This window comes from Muscardinus avellanarius (genome assembly GCF_963383645.1).
Source record: "Muscardinus avellanarius genome assembly, chromosome: 19".
NCBI classification, from domain to species: Eukaryota; Metazoa; Chordata; class Mammalia; order Rodentia; family Gliridae; genus Muscardinus; species Muscardinus avellanarius.
This window is the reverse complement of record NC_137805.1, coordinates 25371357-25394840: the sequence shown is the minus strand read 5'-3', so window position 1 is coordinate 25394840 and position 23484 is coordinate 25371357. Positions and strand designations below refer to the sequence as shown.

At 61.6% G+C, this 23484-nt stretch overlaps 1 protein-coding gene across 1 annotated transcript; it reads left to right on the top strand.

Moving 5' to 3' along the window:
• Window positions 1-5420: 5420 nt before the first annotated feature.
• Window positions 5421-16577, top strand: RBM38 (RNA binding motif protein 38; the record flags this gene model as incomplete). The annotated part of the gene is made up of 4 exons (XM_080716417.1): window positions 5421-5657; window positions 6271-6394; window positions 6894-6948; window positions 16274-16577. The coding sequence occupies 4 exons, from the start codon at window positions 5421-5423 to the stop codon at window positions 16575-16577; spliced, it is 720 nt and encodes a 239-aa protein (XP_080572543.1).
• Between the last annotated feature and the right edge of the window lie 6907 nt (window positions 16578-23484).

The following is a 23484-nucleotide window of genomic DNA, read 5'->3' as shown; positions in this document are numbered from 1 at the left end:
CGCGAACCGCCATCCTCTGGTCTCAGCCTCCTGAATGCTGGGATTACAAGCGTGCGCCACCGCGCCCGGCTCCATATCTACTTTAAATACACATTCTTTCTTTGTGCATGTGATATTGGGGATTGAACACAGGGACATCCTACCTTTGAGCTACACCCTCAGCCCCCACTTTTAAAAAATTCTTCAAACAGGGTCTCGCTAAGTTGCCAGGGCTGACCTAGACCTGCGATCCTCCTGTCTCGGCCTCCCAAGTACTGGGTCACAGGCATGCAGCACCGTGCCCGGCTTAGTGATTTCCCTACCACCTGTCCACTAGGAACTTCTCACCAAGCATGGTGTTTTCTAGAATATCGCAGGTCGCCTTAAGCCGTGTTGGGTACTGGAACACGGCAGATTGTGAGGGCTCTGCTACTACATGTGCGGACGTGTTTAAATTTGGGGTTGTTCTGATATTTTGAGGCCAATTCTCTGTGTGTGTACCCCAACAACACATAATTTCATTGTCCCTTGAAAAGCCGCCCGAGCCCCTGTCCCTGGCGCTGGCTGCGTGCTGAGAGAAGGCCGACTGCTTCAACACAGCTTCCTGTCCTGCGGGGTGCTGACTAGACCTCAGAGCTCGGCCCGGGTGTCCCAGCCCCGTGGGACTTCCTGGGGTTGCCCCATTTCCCAGATCTTGCTTATCCTCCAGAGATGGGGGAGGTGAAGACCCTGAGGCTGCACTCTGAGTTTTAAAACATTTATTTATTGTTTCTTTGTTTGTACTGGAGATTGAACCCAGGGGCATTCTGCCTCTGAGCTACACCCCCAGCCCTATTGTATTTTTGTTTTGAGGCAGGTTGAGAGTCTCGTGGCTTGCTGTGGCTGTCCTGGAACTTGCGATCCTCCTGTCTCAGCCTCCCAAGTACTGAGATGACAGGTGTTCTCGGAGGGTTTTCATGACGACAGGTGCCAGCCCACTGCAAGTCAAACATGGGTAGTGATCATTGTATGGTCTGTTTGTGTAAGTCTTTTGTGGAGGTTTTGACACCTTGTTATCGAGGTAAGATTCTCATTCAAAAACCCAGGTGCGTGTGAAGTGCACAGCAGGACGAGTTTGGAGGTGAATGTCCGCCCATGCACTGACACCACGCTCGACAGATCTGCCAGGAACAGGCACCCGCATGCTGAGAAGCCTTCTTTAAGTGGAAAGGTGTTTTCAAAGTAAAGAAGAGAGCATCTTAGCCAGGCAGGTGGCACACACCTGTAATCCTGGTACTTGGGAGGCTGAGACAGGAGGATTGCAGGTTCTCAGTCAGCCTCAGCTACTTAGTGAGGCCCTTTGCAACTCAGTGAGACCCTGTTTCAAAATAAAGAATACAAAATCGGGCTGGGGGTGTAGCTCGGAGGTAGAATGGCCCTGGGTTCCATCCCCAGTAAAACACACACACACACACACACACACACACACACACACGCACGCATGCACACATGCACGCACGCATGCACAGAGTCGGGAGCATGGTTTCTTCCTCTGCTTGTGAGTCTCCACATGGAGACGTCACCCCAGAGACCTCTGGCCTTCGTAGGGTGTCCACAGCCCTCCAGGCTCACCTGCCGGCATCGGTCACACCTGCAGGTTAGCTGGGGACCAGGAAGGGTCGGGCTGAGACCCTCCCGGCCGCTCCACTTCCACAGCTCACAGCCTCCCGATTCCAGGTCAACCCTGAACTTGGACACCCCCATGTATGTCCTCCTTCCCATAATTCTCACCCCTCCTGGAGCTTTTAGGCTGTGGGGTTGGCCGTGCGTGCGTGTGTGTGTGTGTGTGTGTGTGTGTGTGTGTGTGTTTACTGGGGATTGAATCCAGGGGAAATCTACCTCTGAGCTACATCCCCAGCCATTTTTTTGTTTTTGTTTTGTTTTTTGTTGTTTTGTTTTGTTTGTTTTTGCGGGTCTGGGGATGGAACCCAGGGGCATTCGACCTCCGAGCTACACCTCCTGCCCTATTTTTTTATTCTTTATTTTGAAAGTGGGTCTCACTGAGTTGCAGAGGGCCTCACTAAGTAGCCCCAGCCCGGTTTTATTTTGAAACAGGATTTCACTAAGTTGCAATAGATCTCATTAAGTTCCTGAGGCTGCCCAGGAACCTGTGATCCTCCTGTCTCAGCCTCCCAAGTACTGGGATTACAGGTGTGCACCACCACACTCAGCTCAGGGTTGGCCTTTAAAACAGGTGCTGCAGAGGCCAGAGGCCGAGTTTCCCTGGAAGAATCTCTCTAAGCACAGTGCCCCCACTGTCTTCAGATACACCGCAGCTTCCACCGCCGGGAGCCCAGGAGCCTCTGTGGCCAAGTCCTCCCGCTCTGGGGCCTGTGCAGCTCCAGCGGCTCCCTGGCCAGCCGCGTCCTGGCCTTTGATACAAGAACACCCCAGCCGGGGTGGATTCTACCTCTAAGCTATACGCTCAGCCCTATTTTATTTTTTTTATTTTGAAACAGGCCTCACTAAGTTGCAGAGGGTCTAAGTTGCTGAAGGACGGCTCTCCGGAGGGTCGTTCCGAGCGGGCGACCATCCGAGCCAGGGCTTGGAAGCGTCGTCGTCGTTGGGTTTCCCTCCCGGCTGGAGTCCCAGAGGCACTTTCCGGGGACTTAGTGCCGTCTTTGTGTCTCCTCTCGGTTGGGGTCCCGGATGCCGTGTTCTGGAATCTCCCGGGATTGCTTATCGGCTAGAACAACTGGAGTCTTGCAGCTCTCCCAGCGAAGTTTTGCAGATCTCCGGCCACTCTCAGGAGGCCTCTGATCTTGTTAGCACCTGACACTCTTTCTGGTTCTCTCAGGAGTTTTGGAAGTTAGCACCTGTTGTTTCTCAGGAAATTTAGTCTTTCCAACGTGGCCCTCGGGCCCCATCTGCGTATTTCGACCTCCTCAGTACCAAAAGGGAGCCCATCCCTGGGGGCTGGCAGTGCCACAGCGCAGGCAGCCTGTGCCAGGGACGGTTTCCCGTGGTCTCTGGGTGGCACAGTGACCGTGGTGTGAGGGGTGGGCAGAGCCCAGCGGGATTCCAGAGGGTGAAGCCACCTGTGGCCCCACCTTGCTGGAGGAGGCAGGACTGGGTGGGTGGGGGGGGCCCGGCGGCTCTCTGCTGGGAAAGAGGAAAGCTCAGCTCACGTGACATTGGCACCCCACAGTGCCACGGGGTCAAAAGCTTCCCAAGTGTACAAATAAATAAGAAAGGGGAGGAGGGCAGCACAGCCCCATCTCAGTGATGTCCATGTTTAGGTTCAAAGTTTGCAAAAGGATCTTTGAAGGACTGCGGGCCAGAGCGCTCCAACCACCTCATTCCGTCATGGATTCACAAGAGAAATGCTTCCTGAGGGGGCTCTGCTTGCCAGGCCCTACGGCCTGAGCAAATTGCCCAGGGCCCCTGGGCTCCTGGTGCCCACCTAGTGGGGGAAAGAGGCGCTCAGGCAGGCCGCAAAGGAAAAGAAAAGTGGGACCAGAGGCACAGGCCCGGGAACGGGTGGGCATTGAGGCTGCGCAGAACCAGCTGGGCCCAGAGTGGAGAGGGCCTGGACGGACTGGCAAACTGGTCACCACTCCAAGTCCCCCCAGCCACTGGCTGCCACCCCCAGTCCTCACTGGGGGTCCCACTGCGCTAAGCGCAAGCACGGGGTGCTCTTGCCAGACCCGAGCCCCTAATAAATTTTGAACAAGGGCCATATGTTTGCCTTTCGCACAGAGCCCCAGGAATTTGGGGGATGGTCCACCCAGAAAACACAGAAGTCCAGGCTAGGATTGGGCTCCATTTCTGTGGCTGGGGACAGGGACAGAAAGAACAGGAGCCTGCCATCTGCTTCCTCTCCACCGAGGGCTCCATAGCCGAAACCCTGAGAATCCCAGACCTCCCTCTTGAACCCAGGGAGCCTCTGGGCCACAGCCCCGGCACCGCTGCGGCTTTCCCATCTAAGTCCTCTGGCTGGCAGATGGTGTGTTTGCCGCCGAGTGACCTGCCTCATTCACACTGGGGGACGGGGGACGGGGGTGCGCTGCGCTGGGGCCCAGGGCGCCTGCTGTCTGGGGGCCTCGGTAATAAGGGAACTTGGTAATAGATATAACAAAAGTCCTTCCCCTTTGTGTACTGGGGATTGGACTCAGGGCCGTTCCACCTCTGAGCTATACCCCAGCCCTAGTTTTATTTTGTTTTTTAATTTTTATTTTATTTAGAAACAAGGTCTCATGAAGTTGCTGAGTACCTTACTAAATTGCAGAGACTGACTTAGAACCTGCACTCCTCCTGCCTCAGCCTCCCAAATACTGGAATTACAGGTGAGTACCACTTTTTTTTTTTTTTTTTAAGGTTCTGTGGAGGATTGAACCCAGGGGCATTCTACCTCTGAGCGACACTCCCAGCCCTAATTTTTTTTCTTTTTCTTTCTTACTTTTTTTCTTTTTTCTTTTTTCTGGCACTGGGGGTGGAACCCAGGGGCTTTTCTACCTCCGGGATATACTGCCAGACCTATTTTATGCTTTTTTGGAAACAGGGTCTCTACTAAGTTGCTGAGAGCCTCACTGAGTAACTGAGGCTGGCTTCGAACCAGCGTGATCCTCCTGTCTCCGCCTCCCAAGCACGGTGATTACAAGCGTGCGTCTCCATGCCCGGCGAACCCAGGGGCATACTACCTCTGAGCGACACCCCCAGCCCTATTTTTTATTTATTTATTTTTTTGTGGTACTGGGGGTGGAACCCAGGGGCGTTCCTACCTCCGTGCTATACTCCCAGACCTATTTTATACTTTGCTTGGAAACAGGGTCTCACTAAGTTGCTGAGAGCCTCACTAAGTAGCTGAGGCTGGCTTCGAACCTGCGCCATCCTCCTGTCTCAGCCACCCAAGCGCGGGGATTGCGCCACCACCCCCGGCTCATTCTTCATATTTTTAAGCAGGGTCTCACCCAGGGGCGGAGGGCCTCACTAAGCAGCCAAGGCTGTCAGCGCACCTGCCATCCTTCCCGTCTCCGCCTCCCAAGCGCTGGGATTACAAGCGTGCGCCCCCTCGCCCGGCTTCACTTCACCTTTCAACAGGATACCTGTTGCCTCCCTGAAACCAGTAGTCCCTTGTTTGCAGCCCGCCGGGGATGCTCGGGCCCGCGCCAGGCACCTGGGCGCGGGGCGCCGCAGGTGCCGCGGAAGGACCGCGGCTGTGGGCGCGGCCGGGCGGGGCCGGGACTACACTTCCCGGCGGCCCCCGCGCGGGCCGGGGGCGGGGCCGGGCCGGGGCGGGGCCAGCGGCGGGGCGGGGCCGGGTACAAAGCCCGGGGGCGGGCGCCGGGGCGCAGTCCGCGCGGCGCGGCGCAGGCGGGAGCGCACGGCTGGCGGCTGGACGGCCCCGCCGCCCCCCATGCGCGCAGCCCCGCGCCGCCCGGGTGCGTAGCGGCGGCGCCCCCATGCTGCTGCAGCCGGCGCCCTGCGCCCCGAGCGCGGGCTTCCCGCGGCCCCCGGCCGGCGCCGGCGCCATGCACGGCTCGCAGAAGGACACCACGTTCACCAAGATCTTCGTGGGCGGCCTGCCCTACCACACCACCGACGCCTCGCTCAGGAAGTACTTCGAGGGCTTCGGGGACATCGAGGAGGCCGTGGTCATCACCGACCGCCAGACCGGCAAGTCCCGCGGCTACGGCTTCGTAAGTGCCCGGCCGGCCCGCACCTGCCGCGTCCCGGGCTCCCCGCCCCCACCCGGGCCAGGGAGGTCCCGGGGTTCAGTTAGGACGCCTCGCTGCGCGGGGAGGTGCGGGGCCCCGCGGCCATCTGGGGTTTCCTGGAGCCGCCTGTGGGCGAGAGCAACGGCTGCACCCCAGGGTGCGGGGCCCTGTGGCCCTTCCCCCCTAAAGAACAGCCACCCCAGCCGCCCCACATGAACATCAACCCGAGTACAAACGACGTGAGCACGCGTTTCCGACTTCCCCTCCAGCTAGCGTCCAGACTCCCCCCGGAGGAAACAGAGCGTGCTCGGGGAGGGCAGGCCCAGATGGGGCCCCACTGCGCACTTTGGGGTGCATGGTTGCCTGTCTCCAGGGGACCGTGTCGGCCTTTGGAGGCAACATTTCCCAGCACTTGAACTTTGAGGGAGGAGCTGGGATCCTGGGGCAGCTCGTGGAGCGCCCTGGGCCGCGGCAGAGGGCACTGGGTCCTTCGTAACAGCTGTCCAGAGGAAGGAAAGGAAGAGGGGCGCCTTCTGCCCAGCTTCCCTGCCCCCAGCCTCAGAGTGGGAGCCTCTGACCATCTGTGCTCCTCCAGGTGACCATGGCGGACCGGGCGGCTGCTGAGCGAGCTTGCAAAGACCCTAACCCCATCATCGACGGCCGCAAGGCCAATGTGAACCTGGCATATCTGGGCGCCAAGCCACGGAGCCTGCAGACCGGTGAGAGCTTGGGATTTTCTCCCCAGCTCTTTTTGGTCTTTCTGTTCAGCGTTGGTATCTTTTGAGTGGGAAAAGGTCCCCCTTGCCTGGCGAGTGGCAGCCGGCTCTCATGTACCAGCAGGGCAGTCACCCCTGGCTGGGAGCTCGGCCTTTCCTAGCGGTGTGTGGCTCCTGGGGGGAGGGCATAGAATGGGGACGGGGCCCCTGACATCTCTCCGATGTTAGCGTCCTCACGGGAGGAAGTGGCCCTGGAGCCCAAGGTTGGAGCTGCGTGTGGAGAGGCTTGGCCTGCCTCTATGGTTCTTTGGGGGTTTCTGAGCGAGGTGTCGGTGGTGGGGTAGGGCATGGGGGCGTGGGGAGGTGGCGGTGGCAGGGGCGGGGAGAGAAAGCTGGCTCTTCCTGTGGCTAGGTGCGTGTGGCTGTGGGTTCCGCCTTGCTGGTCCTGCGCCTGTGGGGATGTCCACCCAGGCGGTGCCCCCAACTGTCTCCTCATTTCTAGGCTTTGCTGTCAGTATCCCGCAGCTGCACCCCACGCTGATCCAGAGGACTTACGGGTGAGTGAGTGTGGCTGGCGTGGGGGAGATAAGGTGAGGCTGTGGGATCCTTGGGTCTAAGGCTGGGGAAATGATGGCTTGTTTGGGGTGTGGAGGGAGGGACGAGGCAGATTGTATTCCAACCCCCAGCAGAGGCCGCAGCATGGAGCTGAGAGCCTGCTGCATGCCCTGTTCCCTTCTGCTGGTTGTGTGACCTCGGACAGCCGAGGGGGCGTCTGTGTCTGCGTTCCCACCAGTAAAATGGCCAGCAGCCGGTCTGTGCTCCAGGAAGCACAGGCCTGTGTGGGTGGGCAGGGTGAAGTGTGTGCTGGTGCCCATGGGCATGGAGGTGGGTGTAGCCCGTCAGGATGTGATGTCCAGGAAGGCTGGGGCAGGTGAGCCGTGATGGGGGCCAGGTGTCGGGTCTGAGTGGGCCGGCGCACCCCTGGGCTGGGCCTGTGCCTGGTACCCGTGCCCGTGCTCCCTGTGGGCTGGTGGGGACCTGGCTTAGTGGCTTAGGCCCTTGCAGCTGCGCTCCCCAGCTGGGCGCTGACCTGGAGGAGCATGGCGCCAGCAGGGATAGGTGGCTGTGCGCTTCCTCTTGGCTCTTGGATCTGTTTTGTGAACGTCTGGAGCTGTCTTGGAAGGTGTTGGGGACACCCTGGCCTTTTGTCATCACCCCAGGTTCTTGGGGTCCGGGCCGCACAAGGGACACAGACCTTGATTTCCATCGATTGCCCTGCTCTGTTCCTGCGCGGGGGGCCAGGGCTGGTGGTGCTCTGGAAGAGGGGGTGCGCCTCGGAACCTGCAGCATCTCCCTCCGATGTTCTTCTCCGGAGTCTGGGTTCTGCTCAGACCCGTCCTAGCTGCCTCCGGAGCCGGCGCACCTGGGCTCAAACCCTGACTGCCGCTTCCTGGTGGGTCCATCTTACAAGGGGCACTTTCTTGCTGAGTTTCAGCTGGAACGTGAGAGGAGAACCCCCAAAACAGCTCTGTGTGTGGAACGGCAGCGCTGTGCCCCCTGAGTCCCCTTTCTGCCCTCACAGCAAACCTCCGTTGGGACCGGTTCCATCCTCGTTTCGTAGATGGGGAGACCAAGGCAGAGGTTAGCCGCCTGTCCATGGGGCTGAGTAGTGAGTGTGGGGTTTGACCAGTGGCTGGCTCCAAAACCCGTCCTTACTGCCCTTCTCTTGGGGGCCTTAGGGCGCCCACCTTTCCCCTTGCCATCCCGAGTGCCCCCGGCCGGGCGTGCCGGGTCAGGCACGGTTTTACTGCCCTCGCACCCGAGTTCAGGCTGCTCTGTTTTGTAACTAGATTGTGGGCTGGCCGTTTAATCCTGTGACTGCCAAGAGGCCTCAAACTGTTGCTTGCCAGGGGTTGAAGGAGGTACCGTCCCCTCCTCTTTTCCAGGGAGAGTTGAACTGGAGGCCCCGAGGATGTTGCCTCCTGGCCCTGCCCTGGCCGGTGGTATGGCCACAGAGCCCCGGGTCAGCTGCAGCTCCAGCGCCCGCCCTCCAGCTGCCGGCCTGGAGAGTTGGGCGTCAGCAACCCCTTTGTCTTTGCAAACAATCAGGCCCCGGGGCACAGCACGCCTGACTCAGCAGCCACTTTTGTGGCTCGGGGTTGGTGGTGGGACCTGCCGTGGCCGGGGACGTGCGGGAGCTGGGCTGGGCCACTAGAACCTTCAAATGCCTGGCTGGGTTTCTCCTGGGCGGCCCCGGCTCCAACCCTGGCCCTGTGCCACTGACACATGAGACCCTCGGCCCCCTTGCTGCTTCACTCAGCAGCGCCAGTCAGTTTGGGGAGGTCCCAGAGAACCCGGGTGCTTTGTCACGGCCCGGCCCCCGCCCACGCCTTTTCTTTAAGTCGAGCTGGTCCTTTGAGGCCCTCACAGCCTGTGAGTTTCCGCCATGTGACTGTGTGCGGAGGCCAAGGCGCTTGGAGAGGCCTTCCGTGGCGGGTAGCAAGTCGCTGGTGCCAGCCCCACAGGCATGCGCTATAGCTGCCGGCGGAGACACATATGGCCCCGACCACCCAGCACAGGGTCTCCCTCCTCCCTGTGGAACAGTTTGCACATTGTATGTGTCCAGGGAAAGCCCTGGAAAGACCTCCCAGGGTCAAGGTTGTCCGTCCACTCCAGGCCTGAGGCACGCCAGGAGCCGAGGTTTATCCCAGGCCTGGCTGCACTTGGAGCCTCCCCTGGCGCTATTTTTGAAGGACCAGCTGCTGTGGGCAGGCCGCCCTCTCGGCTCTTAAGGGGACCTTGCTGTGGACTGGATGCCTGTTCGCTGACAGTCTCCACAAGGGCCAGGCCCTGGGGATTGGAGAAGCAGGACAGGGTGCTGGGTGTTGGGCATGCGGCTGCTGGAGCAGGCCCTGGGGATCTGTTCCTGACACGCCTCCCAGTCCCTGCGTGGGGCGTGCTAATCGGGGCCTGGCCCAGGGAGGCCTTGGAGGTGTCTCGAGGTGTCTGGGGACAGCTCAGCAAGGTCTGTTACCCTGTCTGCCTGTGGAAATGAGGGCTCAGGCTGCAGGAGGCTTGCCTGAGGTTCCCCCTGGGATGGGCATGAGTTCAGGTACCTCCCTGACCATGAGGCGGCTCGTGGTGACTGAGGGCTGGGCCTGCCCCGCGCCATCCTCCCCTGGCCGTCGCTGCTCTTTGTGGGCGGTGATGACGGGAGGATGTCGGCCTCAGGGGAATAAGGCTGGGGAGGGGTGTACAGAGGTGCCCCCAGAGTTGTTTATTCAGCAGGTGTTCACAGCAGGAGCGCCTGTGCCTGGGGTCTGGCCCTCGTGGGGCCCTGGGTGGTGACGAGTACTGTTCAACGGGAAGCCCTGGGGGCCGTCCCATGGGAACGGCCTGTTGTGCATAGCTGGGCGGACAGACCTGCGGCTGCCAGAACTCCACGCTGCAAAAACTGCGCGTGCAAAACGCGGTGCGCTGGGGCCCAGCTCCGTGCGACATGTGGTCCTCGGGGGACCCTGCGGGGAGGCATGTGGGACCCCCACTACTGTTTTTCCAGGGGCTGGGGCAGGGTTCGCAGGCGGCGGGCTCTGCGGGCGACATTTCGTGGTCTGGTGGGGAAGGCCCCTGGGGAGGGGTGAGGAGGTTGGCCCTGGGGGACAGCAGGTGCGTGGGCGGGGAGTGAGCCTGTGCCCCTGCCCCATGCCCCCTCCTGCCCCGGCATGCTTTCTCCGGGCGCCCCCTCCACCTTGCTTCCTGTTTGGCAGCTGTCTGGAGCAGGCGTGGGCTGCACCTGGCCCTCCCCGCCAGCCGCACCTGTTGTTTGCCTGCGCCTCCTGCAAAGGGAGCCAGCCTCGGCATTCTGGGTCCCTCTCCAGGCCTGACAGGAGGGCCCGGCTTCGGGGGCCAGGAGCCTCTTCTGGAAGCCTCGGGCTGAGGGGCCGGGGCCTTGGCCCAGAGGAGAGGCCTGGCGGCGGGGAGCCTGGCTCGCAGCTCAGGTGCAAGGCCCCCTCTCCTGCTCCGTCCTCCCCGCGGGCACAGGGAGGAGCAGTGTCTTCTCTTGCCTAGCTCTTCCACACCTCTGTCTGGCTGGGGACCCCGGCCGAGGGCAGACCCTGGCTCCACCCGTGGCTACAGCGCCCCCTGCAGGAGGCTGGCAGCAGGGAGAGGAACAGTTGCCCCTCTGTGCACAGAAGGGGCAGGCGGGCTGGGAGGACGCAGGTGACAGGAGGTGGGCAGAGGGGCAGCGTCCAGGGCCGGCAGCGTCCAGGGCCGGCAGCGTGGCCTCAGCTTGTGTAGGGCCTGTTGACAGGCTCCCCGGGCCTCTGTTGCAGAAGCTAAGAGAGGGGGGATGGGTGGCTTGCAGGGTAATTTTCTTTTGCTTTGTTGTTGTGGTACTAGGGGTTGAACACAGGGGCTTCTGCTTCTGAGCTAGATCCCCAGACCTGCTTTGTTTTTTTACTTTGAAACAGGGTCTAAGTTGCTGAGGCTGGCCTCAGACCTGTGATCTCCCATCTTAGCCTCCTGAGTATCTGACTACAGGTGTGAACCACCAGGGGTTAGTGTGTGTGTGTGTGTGTGTGTGTGTGTGTGTGTGTGTGTGTGTGTGTTCGTGGTACTTGGGATGGAACCCAGGGGCATTCTACCTCTGAGCTACCTGCCCAGCCTGATATTTAATTCTTTATTTTGAAATAGGGTCTCACTGAGTTGCAAAGCACCTCACTAAGTAGCTGAGGCTGGCCGTGAACTGCGATCCTCCAGTCTCAGCCTCCCAGATGCTGGGATGACAAGCTGCAGCACCACGCCTGGCTCAGGGGCTAGTTTTTAAAGCTGTCCTCTGTCTCCTGAGTTGTGCCTGGACGGCTGCAGGCTGGGGCAGAGGCTCAGACATCCGAGTTTGATGAAGGTGCCCTGGACCATTGGCCTTGGCCAAAAGTACAGGGATTCTGCGGTACATGTTTAGGGGGTGTTTGAAGGAGGAGCCCGGGAAGGTTCCAGAGCAAAGGGAAGGTGGGTTGGCGTCTCTGAGCAGGACCTGGTTGTGGGGCAGTCTGGGGCGGCATTAACAGCGGCTACACGGGCCGGCTCGGGTGACTTGCTGCGCTTACCTGCAGCCCCTGCCCCTCTCCCGCCAGCTACCTGTTGGGCCCGAGGGAACCTGAATGTCCCTCCGGCCCCCAGGCTCCGGGGATTCCCAGGAGGCCCTGGCTGCCCATCAGGGCGGGGCAAGGCCCTGGGGAGCAGGGGAGTGAAATGGGCTCATTGCTGTTTTCATTTTATTTTCAGAGGTGGCTTGGGGTTCAGGAAATGAGCCCTCCCAGGCTGCGGCTGGTTGTTTTTCCCCAAGAGTTTTGCTTTGAGTGTGGGGCAGCGCCTCTGTCTGTCTCGGGGCTCTGTCTGCATTTGAGTGGTGAGCAGCTGCCTGGCCCCAGGGTCTTAGACTGCAGGGCACAGGGTCCCCAGGGCAGCCAGCACCTGGGGAGGTTCCAGCAGGCTCTGCATCCTCAGTTCACAGATGGGGAAACCAAGGCCAAGAGGGCCAGGGGCTGCCCCTGTGCTGGGACAGGCGCAGGCAGGATGGAGGCCTGGGTTCTGGCCCTGGATCCCGGGCTCCCACCGGGCTGTGGTAGTGGGGCGCTCCTGGCTCTTTGCTGGTGCTGACCCTGCACGCCCTGGTTTTTGTTTCTTTGTTCTTGTGGTCCTGGGGATTGAACCCCGCAGGCATTCTGTCTCCAATATATACCCCCAGCCCTGCTTTTAAAAAGTTAATTGGAAACAGGGCCTCGCAGAGTTGCTAAGAGCCTTACTAAGCTGCTGAGACTGTCTTCGAACCTTTGATCCTGTCTGGGATCACAGGCGTGTGCCACCACACTGGGCTGACCCTGGGTGCGCTGGGCTCCGAGCAGAGCTTGGGCCTGGTCTGCCTTGAGTGGCCATGGGGGAAGGAGGCGCCCTGGGTTTCCAGCATGGTCAGGCTTTTGCGGCCTCCCACGGTGCTGCCGGAGTCAGTCCTGGACCTGAGAGCCCTTGGCAGGGGCCCCATCTTGGGTCCCTCCCAGAACCCAGCCTCTTTAGCCCCATGCTGGCTGCGGCAGCCCCTCCATGACCGGGGGCATGGTATTGCTCTGGCCCTGGGGAAGCCGAGAACCCAAGTCGTCCTTCCCCAGTACAGCCAGTGGCTCTTGTGTCCAGCGGGTCCTGTGTCCAGCAGGTCACAGCGCACATGTGGCTCCCTGTGCTGGCCTTGGCCCGTGTCGCCTGCTCGGGGGTGGTATTTTTCTTGTAGGTGTGCCCATGGAACAACAGCTAGGAATCCAGGCAGGCGCCTCTGAAAACGTGTCAGTGTGTCCTGGGGGCTAGAGGAGCGGCACTGTGGCTGCGGAGGTCAGCCCTAGGGTGTCTGAGCGGGATGCAGAGCCTGGCCCCAAGAAGCTGGGCAAGAGCCCTTGCTGGCCTGAGGTCACTGATTTTAGGGTTCTGGCCACCACCCCAGACCTGAGGCCTCTGTACTCCGGCCTTCCCCAGGCCAGAGGAGGGGTCACTGGCCTGGGGTGCGCATGGCGGCCAGTCCTCAGGCAGCCCCATGGATGCCCTGGCCACAGAGACACGGACACTCTGGAACTGCCAGGCACCAAGCGGGTGGACTGAGGCTGGTGGGTGCACCCCCAGTGTCCATTCAGTTGTGAAAAGCCCCCGCACCCCGGCCTGCCCAGGCCCGGCTCTGTGGGGCTTCTGGCCCAGGAGGCTGCTGATAGCTGCAAGGTTCCTCTGCCACCAGGTGCCTGCAGGGCCAGGACTCAGCAGCCGAGGCAGAGCCACCCTTGTGGGGAAACAGGCGGTCCACAAGCAGTCACAAAGTGGCTTCGGGTTGTAAGAAGCAGCGGGGGTCAGGGAGGGCCCCAGGGAGCTTTGAGCTGAGAGATCGAGTCTGTGGGTATAGGGACTTGGGCAAGGAGCAGGAGGACCCCCACGTGTGGGCATGTGGCCGGGAGGCTGGGTGGAGAGAGTTTGGGGCCCATTCATGCAGAGGCTTTGATTTGGGCATGGTGACTGGCTGCTGAGGCTTCTGTTCCAGGAGTGACGGGTCCTGGGGTCTTTAAGACAGCCACTCAGCTTGTGGTGAGATTTGGGAGTGGTGCGGGGCCCTGGGCAGCGGGGCAGCCTGGCCCGGGGAGGTGGGCAGGAGGAGGCTGGGGTGCGGACTGCAGGGTGGCCCCAGCCTGTGTCAAGAGTCAGGCACCTGGGGGCGGTGGCTCCCTGGCCTGAGCCTGGATGGCCAGAGGCCATCAGCATTCACCTGTCCCCAGGGCCGGGCAGGACTTGGGCCTCTGGTGACGGACAGCCCTCACATGGGGCTTGCGCTGTAGCCAGGCCTTTGCCCCTAAGCTGAGTGGTGCTTGCGCGTGTGTGTGTCTGTGTACACATATGCATGGACATGTGTGTGCACCCCTCGTCTCTCCCCGCCCTTCCTTGGTGCTCCATGGGAAGCCCTTAGCTGCCCTTCGCCTGGGGATCTGATCTGCTGCTGCAGGGCTTTCAATCCCAGCCCCAGCAACATTGGAGCTGCACGCTTTGTGCTAGTGGGGCTGCCCTGGGCAGGTAGGACCTTAGCAGTGTCCCTACCTCTACCTGTGAGATGCCAGGAGCATCCTCCCCTTTCCCCAGTTGTGACAACCAGAAATGGCTGGCCCCGCGTCTCCTGGGGCACAGCCACTTGGGCAGGAGCCATCGTCTGCAGTCATTACTCCACAGTGGCCAGTGACCTCAGGCCCTGAGGCCCGTGTTGCTGAGGGAGATTAGGGCTTCTAGGAGGCCGAACCTTGCCTAGGGGCAGAGTGTCTGGTGCCCGCCCGGCCCTGGCACCTCCTGCCTTGACTTGGTCTGCCTTCCCATCCTGGCCAGGCCTCAGGGTTGGGCAGAAACAGACCCTGTACCTACCTTTGTTTCGAGCCAGGCCTGGGCCCAGCCACACTATGGGGCACGGGTCGTGGGCAGCAGGCGGGCAGCGGGTGGCTTCACCTCCCCCCTGCTTGCCAGGCCTCAGGAGCATCCTGTCCTCCCAGGAAACAGACCAGCAGCTCCATGGAGGCGCGAGGTCGCCAAGGGCTGCAGGGCGGTGCCTGCCATGTGTCCGCACAGTGGCCTGGGTGGCTGCCACCGGCCTAGGAAGGTCATGAGCAGCCACGAGAGTGACGTGGCCCCAGGACTTCCTTGGGGCCAGGCGTGCCTGGGGTTTGCAGCCAGATGCACGGGAGCAGCAGGTCCCTGCATGTCACGCCTGCCGGGGGCTGCGCACACCCGTGTGCCTTCGGGCGCGGAGCTGTTCCTGGTGTGCATCTGCACGGCGGTAGGGCTCGGCTCTGTCCTTCTCACCACTCGGTCGTGGCCGTGGAGCTCCAGAGCTCCATCCCCCAGACCCTGTGGGGCCGTCGCCCCTCTGCAGCCCCGCAGCCACTCATCCACTGTCCATCTCTGTGGACTTGCTGTTGGGACTGTCTTTGTAACGGCTGTGTGTGCGCTGCGGAGCTCTGGGCCTGGCTCTGGGCCTGCAGAGCAGTGTTTCCAAGCTCACCCTGTTGGGGGCACACGTCAGTGCCCCTTTTTATGGCCAAGGACGGAGGGCACACTTATCTGTGCATCACAAGTGTCTGTTTCTACCCCCTCACTCTTGTGAGACTGTCCAGGACAGGGCTCCTCTTAGATCTCGGGGGGCCCTGCAAGGACAGTCACATCCTCAGGGTCCCTGGATGCTCCCGAGGGCCACCCGGGTCCTGCCATGCCCAGGGTTGAGAGCTCTGGGCTGGAGCATCCTCTTCTGAAACGCATCTCTGGAGTCGGAGGACTCTGAGGTTCCAGGTCACCAGGGTGGTCCTGCCCTGTGCCATGCAGGCAGTGAGAGGAGGAGGTGCCCAGTGCCCATGGCCGCCAGTGCAGGCCCATGCCAGGCAGTGCCCCAGCGCCTCTGTCTGATGCACCCCTCCATCTGCGCCCAGCCTCAGTTTCCCCCTCTGCAGGGTGGGGACCATTCTCTCCCAAAGGGCTGGGTGTTCTGCCTGAAGGAGGGGTCGCCCGGGGTCAGTGGCTCTGCCTGTCCCCTGCAGAGGTCGCCGGCTCTCCTGCTTGTGAGGTGGGCGTCCCAGGTGATGGCGTGGACTGCTGAGTGTAGAGCCTGGCCTCACAGGCTGGCGAGGTCGCCAGGTCACCATCTACTCCTAAAGGGTGTCCTGCCACGCCTGCTCCTGTGGGCAGGGAGCCCCAGTGGGGAGCTGGGGAGACAGACAGGACATGGCCACCTGGGCCGGTGCCCACAGCGGGCAGGTACTGCCAGACAGTGGGCTGGACCCTCCTGGAGGACCACCTGGGCTTCCGCCCTGCCCTTGCTGCCTGGGAAGCCTTTGATCTGTTTTTATTTTTTATTTATTTTATTTTTTTGTGGTGCTGGGGATTGAACCCAGGGACTTTCTACCTCCAAGCTACACCCCCAGCCTGATTTTTTATTCTTTATTTGGAAATGGGGTCTCACCAAGTTGCAGAGGGCCTCACTAAGTAGTTGAGGCTGGCCGAGAACCTGGATCCTCCTGTCTCAGCTTCCTGAATGCTGGAATTACAAGCCTGGCCACCACGACTAGCTCTCCTTTGATCCGTTTTCAAACAAGGGCCTGGTGCTTTTATTTTTGCCCATGGCCCCTAAAGCCTGTGAGTCCTGTGGGAGGCGGGAGGGCGGATTCCAGCAGGTGAGGGGAGCGGGCAGAGGCCTGCTGTTTGTAGGAGAGGACTGGGCTGGGCGGTGCCGGCGCCACCCCGCCTCCGTCCAGCCCTCCCTCCTAGGAGCCCAGCTCCTCCTAGAGTTTCTCACCCGCCCTCCCTCTGCTTGGCCCGCAGGCTGACACCACACTACATCTACCCGCAAGCCATCGTCCAGCCCAGCGTGGTGATCCCCGCCGCCCCCGTCCCCGCGCTGTCCTCACCCTACATCGAGTATGCGCCCGCTAGCCCGGCCTACGCCCAGTACCCGCCAGCCACCTACGACCAGTACCCCTACGCCGCCTCGCCTGCCACGGCCACCAGCTTCGTGGGCTATGGCTACCCGGCGGCCGTGCCACAGGCCCTGTCGGCCGCTGCCCCCGCGGGCGCCACCTTCGTGCAGTACCAGGCGCCGCAGCTGCAGCCCGACAGGATGCAGTGAGGCCACGCCGCCCTGGGGACGTCACCGCGGCACGCACACCCAGAGGCCCCGTGCCCCCGAGCTGGGATGGCGGGGGACGCCGCTGAGTCTCGGCCCGATGTGCCTTGAGGGGCGATTTTCAGAAGTGGCCAGGAAGCTGCGCAGAGGCCACCCAGGCCCTTCCTCCCGCGGCCCGCCGCCTTCCTGTCCTCCACCACCGACCCAGCCCGCGGGCTCGCGCTTGCCAGGTGGAGGTGCCTTCTGGGGAGGCCGGGGCCGGGAGCCCCGAGACGGCAGCGTGTGCAGACACGAGCCCTGAAGTGTCTTCGGGAGCGGCCGCCGCGTCCCTTCCGTGGAAGCTTCTTTCCTGTGGTCCCCGTTTTTGCTACTATAAGGTGGTTCCATAATTTCAGTCTATTTTTTTCAATGGAGGCTGCTGCCACCCAGAACCTGTTTTTGATCCAGCGCGACCCTCCCCTGCCGACGCCCATGGAGCCGAGGACAGTATTCCTGAATAACAGCGTCTGCTGCTGGCGGCCGGGCCCCCGCCGGGATGGGCACCCCGGGGCGACGTCTGGTGCCCGCCTGGGTGGCGAGGGCTGCCCGTGCCCCGTGAGTTCTCAGGTGTCTCTGTTGTGCCACTGTGATACTCCTCTCTCCTGCTCCTGCGCCCGCAGCTCCCAGCCCTAGGTGCCCGCCATGCTGGGCTGGGTGGCGGGGAGGGGTGAGAAGGTCTGGCGCCCTGGCGGCTCCTGCCTCGGACGGGCGAGGGGCCGCCGGCGGGCTGGACATGGGTGGCCCTCGACCTACCTCAGGGAGCTGAGCGCCCAGCGCTCCGTGGCAAGCCTGGTACAAGTCAAGGCCTGAAAACAAAGGTAGCTAATGTTATAATAATATTTTTATTAGAATGTTCTGATTATAAAAATAAAACTTGTTTTCTTTAAGGAGAAAGTGGGTCTGAGGTTTTCTCCTCAGATGCGGCGGCTGTGGGTGGCCTTTGCCTCTGGCCCCCCAGCCGTGAAGGTGACCTGATGCCGCCACCCCCAGGGGAGGACCAGCGCCCTGACCCCGCCGTCCCTAGCCCAGGTCTGAAGACCCCGAGGCCCCAGCTGCTTCTCAGCACGGGCCATGGGCGCCGGTGGCCAGGGGCGCCGTGTCGTGATGGGCAGTTCCTCCAGAGCTCTGTAGATTTGGGGGGCAGCTCCAGGAGAGAGCCGGAGCCACTAGGAGACCCCGAGGAAGGGCAGCTGGGCTGGGCGGAGTGGGGTGTCCACAGCCATGGGGATGCCACAGCCAGGTGGAGGGAAGTCGGCCTGGGGCAGAGCGGACAGTCCTGCCCACGGCATCCACTATCCAGTGGGGAGGCCGGAGCCTGACTCTGACCAGGCTTGTGAAGGAGACTGCGCGGGGCCGTTAGTGGTGAGTGACGGGCCCAGGGCAGCAAGTGTAAAAGCCCTGGGGGTAGAGTGCTTGGGATGGGGCCCCCGAGGCAGGCACGGTTACAGGGAGGACATACCCACGTGCACCAGCATCCCGGTGCCACGTCTTCTGAGCCCCCCTTGCTCAGAGCCATCCGTCGCTCCTGCTGTCCTTGGAGGCAAAGCCAACGTTGGCCTGGGGCCCTGGCCTCCTCCCCTGGGCCTCCTAAACCCAGGACTCCTGTCTTCCCTCTCCCGCCTCCTGGTTAATGCTTGGACTGGCCAGGCAGAGCCACTCACCCCAGGGCCTTTGTACCTGATGGTCCCTCTCTCCACTGGCCACCTCTCCACTCCTCCGCCTGCTTCCTCGCAGCTGTCTGTCCCACCCCTGTGGGGCGGCCTGAGCCCGGGACTGACAGGACAGGCCCAGGTGCACCATGGGAGCCGAGGGCCGGCCCCCCAGCTGGAGTGTGCCAGCGGATCTGAGTTAGAGGCTGCACCGGGGACGGAGACCAGAGTTGCTGCCATGTGGAGAGAGGGCCGTGAGCGGGGACAGGGCATGCGGGGATGGCCACTGCGGGGTGTGACCCCAGAGTCCCCTGAGGAGTTCAGAGGCTCAGCCTCGGGTGGCCCTGGGCTGTGACGCAGGCGTGGTCCCCTGGTGAGGGGGTGTTGGAGCAATTTCCAGGCCCCCTGAGTTCTGTAGTTCTTCTCAATGTGTGTGTGTGTGTGGGGGGGTTCTAGGGATTGAACCCAGGGCCATTCTACCTCTGAGCTACACCCCCAGCGTGATTTTATTCTTGTTTTGAAACGGCCTAAGTAGCTGAGGCTGGCCACAAACCTGCGATTCTCCTGTCTCAGCCTCCCAAGCACTGGGATTACACGTGTGTGCCACCACGCCCAGCTTTCCCAATCAGTTTAACCTTGAGATGAGCAAATAGCCTCTTCTGGTGCTGCAGGCCCCCTGAGGGTGAGAATTTCCCTGGGCTGGCCCTTCCCCCACAGCGTCTTCCTTTGCAAACACAGGCGGGTCAGGGAGGGCGGCTGGGGCGGCCGATAAGGCTTGGGGTGTCAGTGGGGCTCGTGGGCACTGCCAGGTTATCGGGAAGGGCCACGCAGGGCCAGCCTGCTTCCTGTCCCTATCTGCCGGTGGCAGCTGCTGGGACAGGCCTTGAGCAGGGCCTGAGGCCCGGACAGCGTCCTCCAAACCGGGAGAGAACCAGGAGAGGGCACCGCTGAGGTGGGCGCAGGAGCTGAGGGTGTGGCCTCCGTGCCAGTGTGCGTCCTCCAGGAGTGACAGCCACGTGCAGGAATGCACACACCATCCGCACACACGCCCATAGAGCCGGGCGCTCTTGCACACGCCTGTGTACCTATTGGGGCCACATACAGACACAGCCACACACATGCCTGTCTACACTGGCTCCCACACGATGCTCCTATGCACAGATGCACACGCCCAATTACACCCCCAGCACGCGTGGGTGTGGGAACACAGGCACACACCTGGGTGTGCACTTAAGACACAAACACATTCATAACCAGACCCAGATGCTCGCGGTGACACAGACGGCCCCCGCCTCAGAGGTGACAGGGCTCTGAGCCAAGACCCAGGGCCACCCGCCCGCCAAGCCGCCTGCAGTGCAGCCAGGTGGGGGCCCAAGAGCCCAGCCGCCCTCACCGCCACCCCGCCTCCCAGAGGAGCACCAGGGAGCACCACTGGAGCAGAGCAGGCTTCTCCAGGACCTGGCTGCCGCCCCCTTCTTTACAGGGTTTGTAATCATGGCGGGTGTGGAGCCTGGGCCTGGCTCACGGAGGGGGCTGCTCGATGGGGCGGTCACCTGCCCGGGTCGCTGGGCCCGAGGGAGGCCCAGGTCCTTCTGTGCACAGATGAGGTGGAGCCGGGCGGCGCCTCCATCCCCCCTCCCGGGGTCAGACCCTCCCTCTGGCAGCTGGGGTGAGAGTCAGGATGGGGCTCCCGCTGGAACTCCTGGGCCAGGGAAGCTGCCCTGTGGGGAAGCCAAGCTGGCCGCTGATAAGCTCAGAGCTGTTGGAGAGGGAGGAGCCTGTCCTTTGATGAGGCCGCTAAGAAGGAGCCACCACCAAGAAAATAAAGGGCTAAGAATGGGGCAGAGCAGGGTTTGGGGCTTAGCGACAGCTTCAGGACCCCTTGGTCTAGCTGTGCCTGAGGCTGGACCCGAGACTTTATTACAGGGGCTAATATCTTCTATTTACCCGTTTGCCTTTTTCCTGTCCCTTGCAACCCAGAATCAACATACACGATCTTAAATGCTGTGCATGGCTTAGAATTGTGCTCAGTGGCACACGACAGACAAGTCAAAGCAGCAGTAATTCTCAACTAGTTCTAATTTTTTTCTGTTACATAAAAGGAAATTTTGAATGGCTGGGGATGTAGCTCAGAGGTAGAACTGCCCCTGGGTTCCATCCCCAGTATTGCAGGAGGAAGGAAGGAAGGAAGGAAGGAAGGAAGGAAGGAAGGAAGGAAGGAAGGAAGGATGGATTTTGAAGTGCACAGTCTAGGGCTTGGACAAGAATGCCAGGAAATGGGACTCTTCTTCACCCGAGTTTTTTTTTCTTTTGCGGTACTGGGGTTTGAACCCAGGGGCCTTCTACCTCAAGCTACACCCCCAGCTCTATTTTTTATTCTTTATTTTGAAACAGGGTCTCACTGAGTTGCAAAGGGCCTCCCTAAGTAGATGAGGCTGGCCGCCAACAGCGATCCTCCTGCCTCAGCCTCCCAAGTGCTGGGATCTGGGATGACGAGCGTGCGCCACCACACCCAGCTCTTCACACACCATCGCACCATCATAAGGCACAGCTTCCTTCCTTAGGCTCCTCTGGGCCTGGCTGCTGCTGTAGCCCCAGCTATCCTGTCCAAGTTCCAGGCAACAGAAAAAGGAGGACCTAGGACCCTCTGAACTAAGATTCCCCAGGGAGTCTTCCAGAGGTTGCCCGCCATTCCTTCTCAGGATGTCACCAGCCATACCCAACTTCCAGGGGGTGGGAGTCCAGTACACAAAGGCCTGCAGCGTCGGCCTCTGGTCCTTCCAGCAACAGCGCTCCGAGCTTGGGACGCCCCATCCCACTCAGGTGGGGCATGAGGATCCTGTTACCGGGGAGGTCGTTGCCCACATTCCCTGGAGGCCCCTGCCCGCTGTGGGGCATGCCAGCTCATGCCCCCATGGACCGGGGTCCTGGCGTGGGTGCTAGGCTTGGGCACGTCCTGGGGTGCCCCTGGCACACTGCCGCTGACCAGGCATGGTGGCCAAGGGAGACGGGTTCAGAGCGAGGTCCGGGTGGGCAGCAGCCGTCCAGCTCGGGCTTCGGCCTCTGCTCGTAGCCTGTGCCCTTCTCAGGCTGTGTGTCCTCCAGGACAGTTGGTCCAGGCTCAGTCCCCTGACCCCACTGGCTGTGTGCTTGGACCACCTCTGGTCACCACTCAGGGACTTGGAGGTGATGGGCGGAGCTACAGAAGCTTGACTGAGCCCTGGTTTTCTCACCTGTAAGCAGAGTAGCACCCATGGTCCCTCCCAGGGCTGTCGTGGGGACGGAGATGAGCTAGGTGGCCTGCTCAGAGCCAGGTCACAGGCCCAGCCCTCTCAAGCAGAGTGGAGACGAGGAGCCACCCTGATTCCTTGGAGGCCCACCCACTGCCCCCCCAGAGCCTGTGGGTGGCGGGGGACCATGTTTCTAGTCATACAAGGCAGCCACACCGTGCTCGCCCCAGCCTCCTCCCCATATCTGAGGCTGGCCTCCATATCTCGGAGCCCAGAGAAACCCCAAACACTTACTGACCCCTTGTGGCACCCCAGCATCCACATCGTTTATTCCCCGACCCTCCCAGCAGCCTGGGGAGGTTGGCTGGGCCCATTTCCCAGATGGGAAAACCAGGGCCCAGGGGTCCAGCCTCTCTGGAGGCCAGATGGCCAGCAGGAGGTGGAGCAGGCTGACCGGGCGCATCCTGGATTGGAGCCGGCGCTCTGCCAGGGGTGGTCCGGCCTCCGCCCAGTTCTCTCCTGCCTGCCTTGCCCGGAGCCAGCCCGCTGACCTCTCCGTGTCCTGGCCCAGCGCTGAGTCACGCTTGTGTGTGTGTGTCCAGCGAGGTAAACAGCAAGCTGACCAGGCCGTAGTGGGGGCTGCCCAGATACCAGGAGGGTGGCGGATGGCGCCCAGCTGGGCCCCGGCCGGAGTCGTGTGGGCACGGCTGGCTGGGCACCTGCCTCCAGATAGCTCCCGGGCCTCCTGGAAGGGCCGATAGGGCCCAGCTGGGCTTATCAGGGCACCCCGCCCAGCCCGGCCCATGGCTGGGAAGGAAGCTCGGCCCCCATGGTGCTTTCTAGAGAGATGAAAAAGAAGGCCTTTTCCCCCAAATTATATAAACCTAACAGCATTGGGAAAGTCCAGCATAGATAAATATATCCCAATGTGGGTAATAAAATGGCAACCTACAGGGGCGATTACATGAGCGGGCAGGGCTGCAGGCACAGCAGGGCTCCGGAGGCCTCGTCTTCTCCTCACCCAGCGTTGACAGCTGAGAGGCCGGGCTGGGGCCCGGGGGTGGTGTTTGGCATGGGACGCTCATTCTTGTGTGCCGCGACTGGTGGGTGGCTTCTGGATGCTGGTTGTGCCCGCTGTCCCCCGCCCTCCCGGCTCCCCGGAGCTGAGCCACACGGGTGTGGGAGCTGCTCTGTCTGCCGCACGCCCGGCTGGCTGTCGCTCGTAACCAGCTCTACTGTCCAAGCGTGAGAGCGTGCTGTTCCCTGGCAACAGAGCCTGCTGTAGCTCCCCATTACCCTGGAGTAAAACCCATCACCCTGCCCCAGCCTCCATGACTGACGTGAACGGGCCCTGCCAACCTCTAAGCCATCTTCCGCCTGGCACAGGCCCGTGTTGCCCCGGGAGAGGCCTTCTGAGATACCTTGTCTAGACTCTGTCCATCCTCCAGCTATCTTGGTTTTTCCTTTCAGAGCGCCATCCTTCTCTGTCACTGTTGCTAGGATGAAGGCTTGGCCTCCTGCAGGTTCCGGCCTGAGCTGCCCTCATGCCTCTGGTCTGACCACCCCTCCGGGGGCCGACGCTGGCCTCCCCACCGCTATGGGCTGGGTGGTCCTTCATGAGAATCACATGGGGAGCCAGGCGTGGTGGCGCACGCTTGTGATCCCAGCATCACAAGGCTGAGACAGGAGGATGCCGGTTCGCAGACAGCCCCAGCTACTTAGTGAGGCCCTTTGCAACTCAGTGAGACCCTGTTTCAAAATAAAGGATAAAAAATAGGGCCAGGAGTATAGCTCGGAGGTAGAAAGCCACTGGGTTCCATCCCCAGTACCATACACACAAAAAGTCATCGTGGGGGGGGGGGATGTCAGGGCACCCCCGTTGCAGGTTCTGCTGCAGCCCTGGAAGGGCATGTGGGGTCTACCCAGGAAAAGGAGGACCCCCACCCGGATACGAGGCTAGCAGAGCGCTGAGAGAGCTGAGGCCCCCAGGGC